At 43.5% G+C, this 13,235-nt stretch overlaps 2 protein-coding genes across 3 annotated transcripts in view; both read left to right on the top strand.

Annotated features, from left to right (window-relative positions):
* Positions 1-1,284, top strand: part of dpm1 (dolichyl-phosphate mannosyltransferase subunit 1, catalytic) — an 8,751-nt gene extending 7,467 nt beyond the window's left edge. The window contains exon 9 of the mRNA XM_005744660.1: positions 393-1,284. Coding sequence (XP_005744717.1) covers positions 393-497 — 105 coding nt within the window. The 3' untranslated portion in view covers positions 498-1,284. The remainder of the gene's footprint in view (positions 1-392) is intronic.
* Positions 1,285-2,613: 1,329 nt separating this feature from the next.
* On the top strand, positions 2,614-11,680 carry adnpb (activity-dependent neuroprotector homeobox b). 2 transcript variants are annotated; one of them, XM_005744659.1, is made up of 4 exons: positions 2,614-2,686; positions 6,454-6,570; positions 7,789-7,881; positions 8,052-11,680. In XM_005744659.1, exons 2-4 carry the CDS (start codon positions 6,463-6,465, stop codon positions 11,022-11,024), a joined length of 3,174 nt encoding a protein of 1,057 aa, XP_005744716.1. In that variant the 5' UTR covers positions 2,614-2,686; positions 6,454-6,462; the 3' UTR covers positions 11,025-11,680. The 2 variants fall into 2 exon arrangements, with proteins under 2 accessions (XP_005744716.1, XP_005744715.1); XM_005744658.1 differs by lacking the exon at positions 2,614-2,686 and adding an exon at positions 2,904-3,356.
* Positions 11,681-13,235: the final 1,555 nt, after the last annotated feature.

Raw genomic sequence — 13,235 nt, 5'->3', positions numbered from 1 at the left:
TGTATGTGTGTGTATATATAAATAAAAATCTTATACAGTTTTTATCTGTCTTGTATGAAAAGCATACAAGAGTGAAAACACATAAGATCCCTTGAAAAATTATATAATGAAACTTGTATGTTTTGTATACTTACTAAAAAACTATATGAAAGTAATGAGAAAGTGGCCACTTTTATGAGTAAATCATATGTTTTTACTATTTCTCTTCCATATGGGCACCTACAGACAGTTTTCTAGATATGAATAAAGTCTGCTTTTTAAGCTAAAGGAAGTGTTCAGAATAAATTAAACTAATGTTAACTCTTCTCTTAACTAGTGAATCCTCTGATTTTTTTTATTTTTTTTTATTTTTATTTTTTTCTTGTAAAACAAATCTGTTGTTCTTCCAACAGGTACCCATTTCCTTTGTGGACCGAGTTTATGGAGAGTCCAAACTAGGAGGGAATGAGATCGTATCGTACGCAAAGGGACTGCTCATGCTTTTTGCCACAACATGATCAGTTTGTAAAATCCACAGGCCTGTAGTCTTACTGTGTTTAATACAGTTCTATCAGAATTGTAATGAGGAGGGGGGAAAAAAACTCCACTTGCCTGTGGTCAGACAGCAAATACCAAGGGAGACGTCTCTCCCTGTTAGGTGTAAATGTAAAAGAAGTCCCTGTCAGTAGACCTTCAAGAATACAAAAGAAACAGTGCTTTACATTCCCATCATCCTCTTTAATCAGTTTCTGGCAAAGCGTCTCATCACTCTGCATTAACAAGCTGTCACATGACTTAAAGTGCACACTGAAGTGCTCCACCTATGCTTTATTGTATAGAATTAAACTGTTTTTTTTATCACTGGCCTTGAGAGATTTTTTTTTCCTTTTGTGATGCAGGCAGCTTCTCTTACTGATGTTCTTTAAGGAGTTTAAAGCCTGAAATAAACATGATTGTTTATTAATATTTTGGACACAGAACCTCCGAGATTTTTTAGTAAATTGGCTTTTTCCTGATAATTGTTGTAGTAGTGACTCTATACGGCCCTTATGGAAGTTTAACTCTGTCATTCTCAACAAATAAATATTTTTCTTCCCATTTCTTCATTGCATATTAGGGGGGGAAAAAAAGTTCCATTTGTAGATTGTTTACTGGTTTTCAGATTGCTGTAAATGCATTTAATCACAACACCATTAACCTTTTGGATTCCACTGTTATCACGCGAGTCTACTGACAAGTCTGCGTGTATTAGCAGAATGCTACCATTTAAAGAACAAAATGAGCTTCAGTGTAAGAAAAAGTCAAGGACATAAGTTGTTTCATTATGGAGAATGTCGCCAGTGCCCCCTGCAGGGCCCCCACTGAATTGCGACCAATTCCTGAACAACGGAGTTAACGGGAGGTGGAGTAACTACATCCAAACTTTTGGACCACCCTACAGTAACTCCGACCGTGTTCTCTTCAGAGGGTTATGCTGATGAGGAGTTGATCAGTGATGGTGTTTGGCCACTGAGTAACCTTTTCCCTTGTGTTATTTAAATTTCAAGTAAAGGAATAATTTTGTGTTTTATTATTTTGTGTTGGTTTCTTTGTTTTACAAACATAACACTCATCATCCATATTTCCGTATACAGTTGGTCTTGTTAAAGAGGGACTATTAAAAAACCCCAAAACCTTTACCAAGTCTCTTCGAAAGTGTAGGCTTTTTTTTTTTTATTAGTTAAAAACTCGAGTTGGGTTTCACATGCATAAAATCAAGAACTGTGTACACTGATCACAGCTCTGTGAGTGGTTCAATACTGTTGATCGCACATGTGGCTTTATTTTGAATCCGATATATAAAGAGAAGTAATTCTGGACTTCACTGATGTTTGAACCCCAGCTCTAAAACTACTTATTTAAACTGAAAACAGAAGCCAGATGTTGTGTCTCACCAGAGGCTTACCCAGACATATGGTAAGTAATAAGGTAATATGGTAAGGTTCATTGCTGGCCTTGAAACAGGAGTTTGGGGCATTCAATTATATCTCATAGTTCTCCCCCACTACGCTTTTACATACTGCTCCTGAGACTTTAATGGTCAAGCCTCTACAGCTCTGATATGCTACATGGTATAAATGTGCTTTAACTGGAAGAACACATTATTATTATTGCGTCTGCCCCTTGAAAACTAGCTCATAATGAACAACCCATTCCACAGCCTCAGCCAGTCAGGAGACTGAACATCAACACTTGACATTAAATATCACATGCAAGGCTGGCAAGCAGCTGCTGTATTGCATTGCCCTCCACAGCAAACCTGAATACAATAGAGTGGCATGAGTGTGAGTGACAGCGATGATGGGGTGAAAAGGTAGGATGTGCAAAAATCCACCCGACCTGATGGAGAACTTTTGCCTCACTTTATCCATGTGAATGCAGTGACACTCTGGACGAGTGCTGATAACAGAACTATTCTTTGGAGCAGCCTTTCTCGTGGCACTGTACAGGAAAGTAGTCCCGGCCACTTCGGTAGGCTCGGGCAGCTATAGTACAGCGCCACCTAACGTTGCCTCAGTCGTTCATGGCACTCCAGCTGAGTGCTGAGGCACTGTGTTCATCCGTCCCTCCACAAGGGAGGGGATGGGGTGGGGGACGCCAGATGTAGCCAGAATGCGCGTGCGCACTACTCCGGTGGAAACCTACTCCGGTAGGACGCCCGCTATCGGTGAGTTCCCGAAAATACTGTGTTGGGTTGTTTACCCCACACAGTCAGACACCAACACCAAATGCCTGCCGCAGGGTCTGATAGACGACACGGGTTTTCCTTTGAACATACATTTGGTTAATTGGTTAAGTTGATTGACAGACCAATCAAGAGTTTCTAATGAGCCGGCCTCGCGAGGTTCTCACAATTTATGCTAATCAAGTCGATGTCACTTCCGCCCCTTTTATTTGCGCCATTTTGGATAGGGCAGTTTCTAGGCTGAATGTGTATTGTCTGTCAGAGAAGAGAATGGGCAAAGCGTTATCGGCTAACAGGCACTCGTAGGTAGAGTTAAATGCGATTTATTTGAACGAGTAGTTGTTCCTCAAAAACAAGGCATGTGCCCACCCTCACCACTCCAGGGAATGGAGCTTTTAATTGTCTAATGAAGCTGCAAGGCTTTTCGCTCCCGTTGGCCGACCGGAGGGAAGAGGATAGCCCTTGTCGGCGAGGGACAGTCGGGTTTGGAGGATAGACTCGCGTTCGGTCGACTCGTTCTTCTGGCGAAGCAAGCTGTCACCTTAAAGGATATTGGCGGAGATATCCGAGCAAGTGAAAGTGTCTCTACATCGCCTCAGCCATCCTGAGGTGACACATTTCACTGAGACGGGAGCGCTGGATGTGAACGCAGGTAAACTTGTCTGTCTTAGTGTTCGGCGTTACCCTGAGGGAGTGAGAGTTTGCTGTTAGCCGTAGCTACCTGCGCTGATGCGGTGGGTGGCGATGAACTACAGCTAAGGTAACTTGGCTGTCGATATTCTGTTACTCCCTGTAAGGGGCGCAAGCTCAAGTTGAATTACTTGTCCAGTAGGTTTGTTTATAGCAGCCAACAAAAACTAAATGCAGACAGGTGTTGTTTGTGGTTAAATAAGGGCACAGAAGGTGGAACTATTATTATTGTTATTATTTCAGCCAGTGTTGTTAGTGCGAGTTTGGCTAGCCTAGCATGCTAACTTAGCGCGGTGTGTCCCCATTCTTTGTCAGTGACAGCATCTCCCTGCCAAATCGATTTGGATTTTGCCAAATGTTTATCACTGACACCAGCGTGGACCCAGCGCACGATTTATTTGTCTCCGTCGCTCATGACGCCGGGCTTGCTGGTCTTTGATGCGAAGAAGGCTCCTGGTGTCGAAAGTGTAGCTGTATTACTGGACACAGAGTTGTCTTCAACCCGGTATAGGCTGTGCATTTTACTTGTCTACAGCCGTACCTGAGATCATGCGGGTTTGCATTTGAAGCCTCAGAGATGATTAAAGCGTGATCAGAGGTCAGCCAGGTGAGAAGAGGGTTGTGATGCACTAGTAACGCTGAGAGGATGGCTGTCACTTGACTGGGACAAGAGTCAGGTTGTGATCAGGAAATATCAGCCTCATATACATCTGTAATAGCAAGTGCTGCAGGCAAGCATCAAGTTCAATGATACAACTGTGCATTGAAAGCTTGAAAGCATCTCAAACTTTTTCTGGTGTCAGAGTGGACATGGATGTCACCAGAAGCTTCTGCCCTCATCCCTACATTGAATGTAGAAGTGTAAACAGCAGTTGGGAGACAGGTTTTTGTGTCCTGGTGAAGGACTGAGTGAGGAATTCTGTGGTTGAAGGCTTGAAGGCCTCCTGTTTTCTTCTCTCTTTTTTTTTTTTTACACCACCATGATTGGGTAGGGGGGCCTTTTTCTTCTCCCTGATCTGAGAAAAGCAGAGAGCTGCCTCCTATTGCCTTTCCTTCCTTTCCTCTTCCTTCTCTCCCTCCCTTCCCTCCTACTCAGCCTCTCCTGTTTCTTTCTTTTTTTTTTGTTGCTCCTTTTCTTACCCCCTTCACTTCTATCCATCGCCCACTCTCTCACCCTCTTCCATTTTCTCTCTCCCCCTTCAGCCTCTTCCCCGCCTTTCCTCACCCTCCCCTCTGAGCCTGTCTGTCCAACCTCCCTGCCTCCCCATCCCTTCCCCCTCTCCACTTCCGTCGCTCACTCTGTCCTCTCTGCTTTCCTATCATCTCTCTCCTCACACTCCTTCTACCCTCACTCACTCCCCCACCCTGCCTCTCACTCTCCCTCCTCCTTCTCCCTGCTCCCTCACCCACCACCACCTCATCCTCTCACACTCGCCCTCCCCCTTCCCTGATTTCTCTCGCTCCTTCTGTCCCTCCCCTTCCTCCCTTTCTACCCCCACCCCCCACTCCCCTTCTCCCACTGCAGACATATTGTAGAGGCTGCTGCTGACTCAATAGGAGGCGCCATTCTGTGATGGTATTGCGAGGCAGGGAGGAGAAAAAAGGGGGCAGGCAGAATATAGGGAGGCTTACATAATGGAATTCCTCTCTAGCGCCATCTACAAGTAATGGGCGGAAGCAGGATAGAGACACATAGAGGGGAAGTGGGCAGGGGTGTGTGAGGTTTGCATTCCCTTTTGCTCAGTTCCCACTGTAAGACCAATGTGAGGCCAGTAGAACTGTGGGGCTGCTGGGCGGATTGACAGAAAGGTCTCCTCACTGGACCAACAGATGGTAGAATCCACAGCCCCACTCAACTTGCGTTTTCTAGAAGGGGAAATAAGCTGAGGTGTTCACAGGAATTGTTTGGGAGTGTACTGTTTATTGTCGCTGAGCTGCCTTCATGCTGTTGTACATCAGTGACCTTTGACCTCAGTAGTTTGGAGCTTTGATTTGAGTAGATGCATCAGACTGTTTGGTAAATACATTAACAACACTTGTGTCCTTTGGCTGCCTCACTTTATTGATAAGTGATATTGATAATAACAGCTGGGAGGATCTGTGTGCTTCTGTCTTTGCATTAGCAATGACACTTCTAACTCGTTGAGCTCTGGCTCGCCTTGTGGAAGTTGTATCCTGGCATCCATGTGCATTCTTGTGCAAATGAATGAGATAAAGCAGGAACCCTGTTATGAAAAATCCCACAACTCGATGTCATTAGCTCTGCAGGGTAACATTTACATTTTGTTATTCTGGGGTCTGAAAAGGTTTTCTGGAAACATGTTTGCATCACCCTATTAACCTCTGTGAGAGAATAAAAGCTTTGCTGCTAGCTATTTCTGACAGAACTTGGTGGCATGTGTCAACGTAGAGAAAGCCCAAGTGTGAGTTATGAAAAAAAAAAAATCATTACAGCCGAATTCCATTTACCTGCTCCAGTTGTGTGGTTCTTGTATTGTTTGCCCTGGCCTACTGGGGTATTTTAATAAAGCAGAGCTATTGCTCAGAGTATTGCTAACACCTCATGTGTTTTCTGCCCTGTCAAGATGAGTGTCCTCTGTGGAAACTGCCTTTGTAATTAAGACAGGGGTTAGTCTTAACTGAGTGACGAACATGCAGAAATTCCACAGGAAAAGTGAATCTTTTTAAGGACACAGGTTTAGTTGGGTCATTGAATTGTAGTGTCTTGCAGATGAGTCCATATAGTCACAATAAATCATATGAACATCTGCACAAAACTTTGCAGTCACAACTCATTACCATGTCTCAGTAAAGTGATAATAAAGTCAAAATACAAAAAAAGACATTACTTTAACAGTTGAAAGCTGTGTTCTTCGTGTCTGAAAAGAAGTTTTGAACCCACAATCTTTTTTAGGATTTATGAAAGTCAGGTTACATCACGTAAACTGTGCATTTCAGCTAACTGTTTATTCCCTGACCTTTGGCTTCAGTTACCAGACACCTGTCCAAAATCTGCCCTGCACCTGTTGATAGCATGGATGTGTTTGTTTTCTGTTCAGGCAGGCAGAATGTTCCAGCTCCCCGTCAATAACCTGGGCAGTCTGCGGAAAGCAAGGAAAAATGTCAAAAAGGTCCTCGGAGACATTGGCCTGGAGTTCTGTAGAGATCACCTAGAGGTGAGTGTGCAGGCTTTGGTGTTTCTTACAGTTACGCATGCAGCATCTATGTAGATAATTTCTTGAAGTATTAACTGGATTCTTAAAATAGTATTTGAAATATTATGATGGTAAGATTAGTTTACTCATTTTTTTTGACATGTCATTTCATTTAGGAGAAAGATGATCCTCGTCATTAAAAAAACAGTGCAGTGGTCAGAAAAACATCTCAAACTCCACATGCCTCAGTCAGTATGTTAAAGTTCATAACACTACAACTAGGAAACGATTGAGAAAGCTATGAGAAAGTCTCTTCTCTCTAAAGCAAATGCCTCACAACAGCTGTCTAGCACGGTGGTGGAGGGTTGATGATTTTGGCTTTTTTGCAACAATAGGGCGTGGGCATCTTTAAGTCCCTTAGTCAGCCTTCAACTCCTCAATATACACCAACGTATTCTAGAGTCAAATCTGAGGCCTTCTGTCCAACTGTTAAAGCTAGGCAAAAACTGTGTCTTGATTCCTAGCAGAGCAGGAAATCTACAGCAGAATGACTTAAAAATAATAGAATCAAGGTTCTGCAATGGCCCACTCAAAGTCTCGAGCTTAACCCAGTTTGAAATGCAGCAGTGTGACTTTTAAGAGAGCTGTGCATAAATGAATACCCACTAACTTCAGTGAATTGAAGCAACAGTGTAAAGAAGGGTGGGCGAAATTCTTCTACAAATATGTAAAGGAATGAAAAAGTCACAATGAAAACAATAAATAAAAGTGTGTGCAAACGATATCAAAAGCATCACCAACTGAGTTCTTTAGACACAGTTTGCAGTTACGTCACTAACTGCTGCATGCACTGTTGACCCTTGATTTTTTGTTTACTTTGTTTGTTAGTTCCCCCTCTAGCTACTGATGCAATACTGAGCAAGCTTTTTTCAGTCTGTACTGGACTAATATTGGGTCCAAATATCTGATTGGTAGATGATGATGATGATGAGAGACCTTAAAGTAAGTGTTTTTCAGATAACTGTAAAAGGGTGCAGTCACAGGTGTGAGTTACTTCAAATAAAATGGAAAACTCAAATCCTTCATCTAGTTAGTGTCTGATTGACATGCAAGAAGGCAAAAATAACTTCTCCATATATACGTATCTGTTTCATTCTTTGTCTTGTGACAGTTTCAAGTATTGTTCTGCTGAGTGATTGAATCTTTTCACTTATTTATGTTAAATTCTTTGTTTGCTAGGACTATAAAGACTTCACTCCTCCTGAGGTGTATATAAAGCACACTAGCTGGGAGGATGTCTGTATGTGGGAACCATCGCATACCAAAGCCCAGGTGTGTGACATGTAATCACAACTTCTTTTGCACATATTGTAATATATTACTGTGATTTTTTTATTCCCTCCATTTTAAACACATGTATAATATATAATTATAATGATTTGTTTAAATCACAAAAACAACCTTTTTATTTTTTTTTGGTCTCCTACCATCTCTCTCTCCAGGACTACCGCTCAAAACCTTTCTGCTGTTCTGGCTGCCTCTTCTCATCCAAGTACTTCTCTGCGTACAAAAGCCATTTCCGCAATGTACACAGCGAGGACTTTGAAAACAACATTCTGCTCAACTGCCCCTACTGCACTTACAATGGCAACAAAAAGACTCTGGAAACACACATTAAACTTTTCCACATGCCCAATAACACTGTGCGGCAGGGCCCCGGTGGTATGGCGGGAGCTGGTGGGATCATGATGAAGGACGGGCTGCTGAAGAGAAGCGGGGACAGTGTGGAACAGGCGGTGTACTACTGCAAAAAGTGCACCTACAGGGACCCTTTGTACAATGTAGTGCGAAAGCACATCTATCGGGAACACTTTCAGCAGGTGGCCCAGCCCTACATTGTGAAACCAGGAGACAAGGCTAATGCTCACAACGGTGGCACAGACGGTACTAACACGAACAACGTGAGCAGCAACCAGATTCACTGCAAGAAGTGTCTGTTTGTTCCACGGACCTATGAGGCACTAGTCCAACATGTCATTGAGGACCACGAGAGGATTGGTTACCAGGTCACTGCAATGATTGGACACACCAGCGTGATCGTCCCCCGTCCCAAACCCATCATCATGATGCCCCCAAAAACCCAAGGAGACAAAACCATCATTGGGATGGGCCCTAAAGGTGCAGTAATGGCTTCTACCAGGTCTCCTAGCTCACAGCAGCTGGGTCGACTTGTCATGGCATCAAAGACTGGTTTCAACTCTCAGAGTCTTCTGTCGGGATTGAAACACGATGCTATAGGATTAAAGGCTGGTACCACGCAGCCGTTCTCTATTGGCAGCCAGCAAGTTCGAGTTACTTTGCCTGGTAATGCCCAGGTTTCTGTGCCACAGCAGTCACACGCAGCAAAGCAGCTTATTTCTGGTGGCAGCCTACGGAGCCCAGTTATGCTCGGTGCTTCTTCCTCACTCAAATCAAACCCTCTTGGTTCACGTGTTCAAGCAGCAGCTACTACTGTAGCCTCTGTTACGGCTAAGAAAGGTGGCTCATCTGTCCTTGGCACATCCTATACCCAGAAGTGGAAAATCTGCACCATCTGCAATGAGCTCTTCCCGGAGAATGTATACAGTTCTCATTTTGAGAAGGAGCACAAAGCAGAGAAGGTGCCTGCTGTGGCCAACTACATCATGAAAATTCACAATTTCACCAGCAAGTGTCTGTACTGTAACCGCTATCTCCCCAGTGACACATTGTTAAACCACATGTTGATCCACGGTCTGTCTTGTCCACACTGCCGTGCAACCTTCAATGACGTTGAGAAGATGGTGGCCCACATGCGGCTGTCGCACCCAGATGAGAGAGTTGGCCCACGCACAGATTCTCCTCTGACTTTTGACCTCACTTTGCAGCAGGGTAATCCCAAAAACGTTCAGTTGATTGTTACTACATACAACATGAGAGATGCCCCTGAGGAGTCAGTGGCATTTCATGCTCAAAATAGCTCCTCTGTATCATCAGCCTTGTCTGCCTCGCTAATATCAGGTAAGAGGTTAATGCCTCAGCACCCACCCAAAACACCTTCAGGGGCTGCTGACAGTGTACCAGCAAAGATTGCCCCACAGGCATCTGTACCATACAAGAGGGATGTGGGCAAGACTTTATGTCCTCTTTGCTTCTCTATCCTTAAGGGCCCAATCTCAGACTCACTGGCCCACCATCTGAGAGAGAGGCATCAGGTCATACAAACAGTTCACCCAGTAGAAAAGAAACTGACTTACAAGTGTATTCACTGCTTGGGAGTTTATACAAGTAACATGACTGCCTCCACCATCACACTACATTTGGTGCACTGTCGAGGTGTAGGGAAGTCCCAGAATGGGCAAGATAGCCGGGCAGCCCATTCTTCTCGGGTCAGTCCGGCTCAGAGCAGTGCCCTCAAACGGGCCAGCTTTGATAGCTCTGAGGCTAGTGCACCAAAACGAAGGAGGCCAGGACCGCCTGGGGAAAGGGCCCACCCCAGGGATATCAATGGTCCATCTGGATTTGTAGAAAACCCGGATGAACCTGTAGTCCTGGCACTTGACCCCAAAGGACACGAAAACCTGTCATACGAATCCAAGAAGGCATTTCTAACGCAGTATTTCAGTCGAGCACCATATCCTACACAAAGGGAGGTGGAGAAGCTGGCAGCCAGCCTGTGGCTGTGGAAGTCTGACATTGCCAGCCACTTTGTCAACACAAGGAGGAAGTGCGTACAGGAATGTGAAACCCAGGGCGCCAGCGTGTTGCTTGGGTTCAGTATGCATGAGCTCAGCAAAGTTAGCCACGAGCTGGCATTCGGTCAGGATGGCGTGTGCGAGGGCAGACGTGGCAAACGGCGGACATCTAGGATGCATATGGGACTATCGGAGCAGGCTCTGCAGAGACACAGGGAGCTTATAGCTGCTAATGGTGGCATAACTCCACTACCAAAAAGAAAGCCAGCTGCGAATGTGGAAGATACTAAAGCAAAGCCATCTGCCCCAAATCCCAACAGTGCCAGCAAAGACCAACCCAAGACAATCAACAGCACCTTACCACAGAAAATGCCTCTAGACCTCTCCGAACCTATAGCTATCGACTCTGACAGTGAGGAGGAAGAGCAGCAGGAGGATAACAAGGAAGCAGAGGGAGAGGTACATCTCCATGGTAACCAGCAGCTTACTGGAGCTAAGGAAAGAATGGAGCCAAGGACAAGGGCCAAGATTGTTTCAGATCTAGATGATCTCTCAGACGACGACGACGATGATGATGACGATGAGGATGACGACGATGAAGACGAAGGGGCGCACGTCGAGAATGGTTTTGGACCCACAGAGGGCTCAGGAAGACAGAGTGCTAAAGCAAGAGACACTCTACCCATCATCATTCCCAAGTTTGTCCCATCATCAGCAAGAAGCAGGAGAGACGCAGCCCAGCTGGGCAAGCAGCAGGTGTGACTGATAAAAAATCAAAAGACTCGCACACTCAAGAGAGGCAGTTAAGATTTGATCGCCTCGCCTGAACTGAAGGACACTGCACAGCAACACTAGGCATCTGTGAAGGAGGGAGCGACAAGGGAACTCAAACACAAGCCATCCAATGACTTCTAAGGGCAGCAGCTAGGACTCATGTAAAGATTTGTGAACAAAGTTTAAATGTTGTTTTTTTTTTTTTGTTTGTTTGTTTTGTTTTCCCCCCCAGAGCAGGGGAGGGAAGGTGTAAAGATACTGACGTTACACCAAACAAAGTTTTTTGCCTTCTATATACTTTAGTACTTTGGGGTGGAGTCCTAACGGTGATGTAGCCATTGAGCTTGGCTTAAAATACTGAGATGTTTTGAGGTCAGGCTTTGAAGCTGACCAACTAATCCATCATTTTTCATGTAGTTCTCCTCACATAGGTAGTGTAAATTTGTACAGTCTTTTAGACATGTTTGGACACATGATGCTGTACATGTACTCTTAAATATTTGCTATTACCTGTGTGTAAGGTAGCCTCATATGTTCTACATTGGTATGCTTAACATACAATAGGTGTTGCTTTGGTGGCTGGTATTTTCTGGTATGTTTATTTTTTAACCAAAACTAGTTTCTTTGCAAAATAATATATCTATAAATAAACGAACAGTTTTTTTGTTTGGATTTTAGATATTATTTTAATTTTTAATGAATTCTTTTGTGGAATGATAGTGGAAAGCAGCATTTCAGCCACTTTTTGCAGCCTCTTGCTCCTTATCCCTGACTGTACTGTACTTGCCTTCTATTTTCACAATTTTCACTCGATGTTTTGCTCCCCCTTCAAGACTGGACAGTAATCAGCAAATTGACATCCACAATAGTGAAAGCATTTTTTTTCCAAAAAAGATATTGTGTTTTATATGTGTTCTTTGAATTGTGTGTATTTGTTTTCATTTTCCACTTTAGCATTTATGAACAATAAAGTGCTGTAATTGTGCTTCTCAGACAGTCAAAGCGACACTGGTTTCTTTTTTCACATACTCGAGACTTTGAAGCTTTGAATGCATTTCTTCTTAAAAGGGATTTATTAAGCTTTATTTTCTGCCATATAATCTGACTGATGTAGAATTTTTAAGACCGATACCAGTATTTGTTACCAGTGGATATATGATTTTTCTTTAAGACAAATAATGTATCAAGTCTTACTGCATTGCATTTGTGTTATTTAGGAGTCCTTACCAAGGACTTGTGGCAAGAAGGATTGATTGTTGTTCCAAATATGTGTTACCAATGGAGAATTTGCTGAATGCCCTCTGCTGGACAAATTATGCAGTCACTAATAACATGGGTGAAGGGTGTTTCTCCCATCTTTATTTTTTAGTTCTTATTTATTGGTCAATTTAAAAATTCCAATAATGACACACTGGCACATGGCTAATATCAGCACGGCTGATGTATCAGTCAGGCTCTAAAATATACTGTTACAGTGGTGGAGCCTCATATTTAACATCGTTAAATTTTGAAATAATGGAGTCAGTGAGGCACAAGTGATCCCTGTGTTTCAGTATTTTTTTCTGCTGTTGGCTTAGTATAATGTCAGAGGGGATCTACCTGCTGTTCAAAGCTTTTGTTTTACAGGGGGCTTAAAGGGAGGAGATCCTAAGAGCTTGCACCAGTGCTTGCTATAACATAAGTAAGGCTTGTTTGAAACGGAAACTACTCCATGAATGAAAGTATGACGCTTCACTTCCTGTCTGATTTCTTAAAACTGATACAGGTGCTTCTTCCCGTGTGCTGTACTCTGCAATGTTTGGTGAGTTAGGGGGAAGAACTGGAGACACATCTTATTTTACTCAAGTTTCTGAACTTCCTTTGACAAATAGTTGGTATTTAACTCATGTAGCGGTCAAATCTTTGATTTAAAAAGGTGCTGTAGATGGACCATTATCAATACTAGCTAAAGGTCTGATGGTTAATGATGGATAAAATACTGTTAATGGTGCACTGATGGCTGTTTAGAAAAGCTGTTATGGTTTTCCAGGTGGGAGCAGAACCCAGCAGGTTCAGCTGACATCAATCTGAATGGCCACTGGATTATTAGAGATAGAGAAAATTGTTCATTTTGTTTTCTTTTACCACTTCAGCCTGTCCATAAATGCAGTCTGGAAAAAAAATCGCTGCCAGTTCCCACAGTAAAACTGTAAGCTGGCA

The sequence above is a fragment of the Pundamilia nyererei genome, unplaced genomic scaffold (genome assembly GCF_000239375.1).
Source record: "Pundamilia nyererei isolate P.nyererei 1_Seehausen unplaced genomic scaffold, PunNye1.0 scaffold00147, whole genome shotgun sequence".
In the NCBI taxonomy this organism is placed as follows: Eukaryota; Metazoa; Chordata; class Actinopteri; order Cichliformes; family Cichlidae; genus Pundamilia; species Pundamilia nyererei.
Note: the sequence above shows the minus strand (reverse complement) of the source record. Positions and strands in the feature narration are given on the sequence as shown.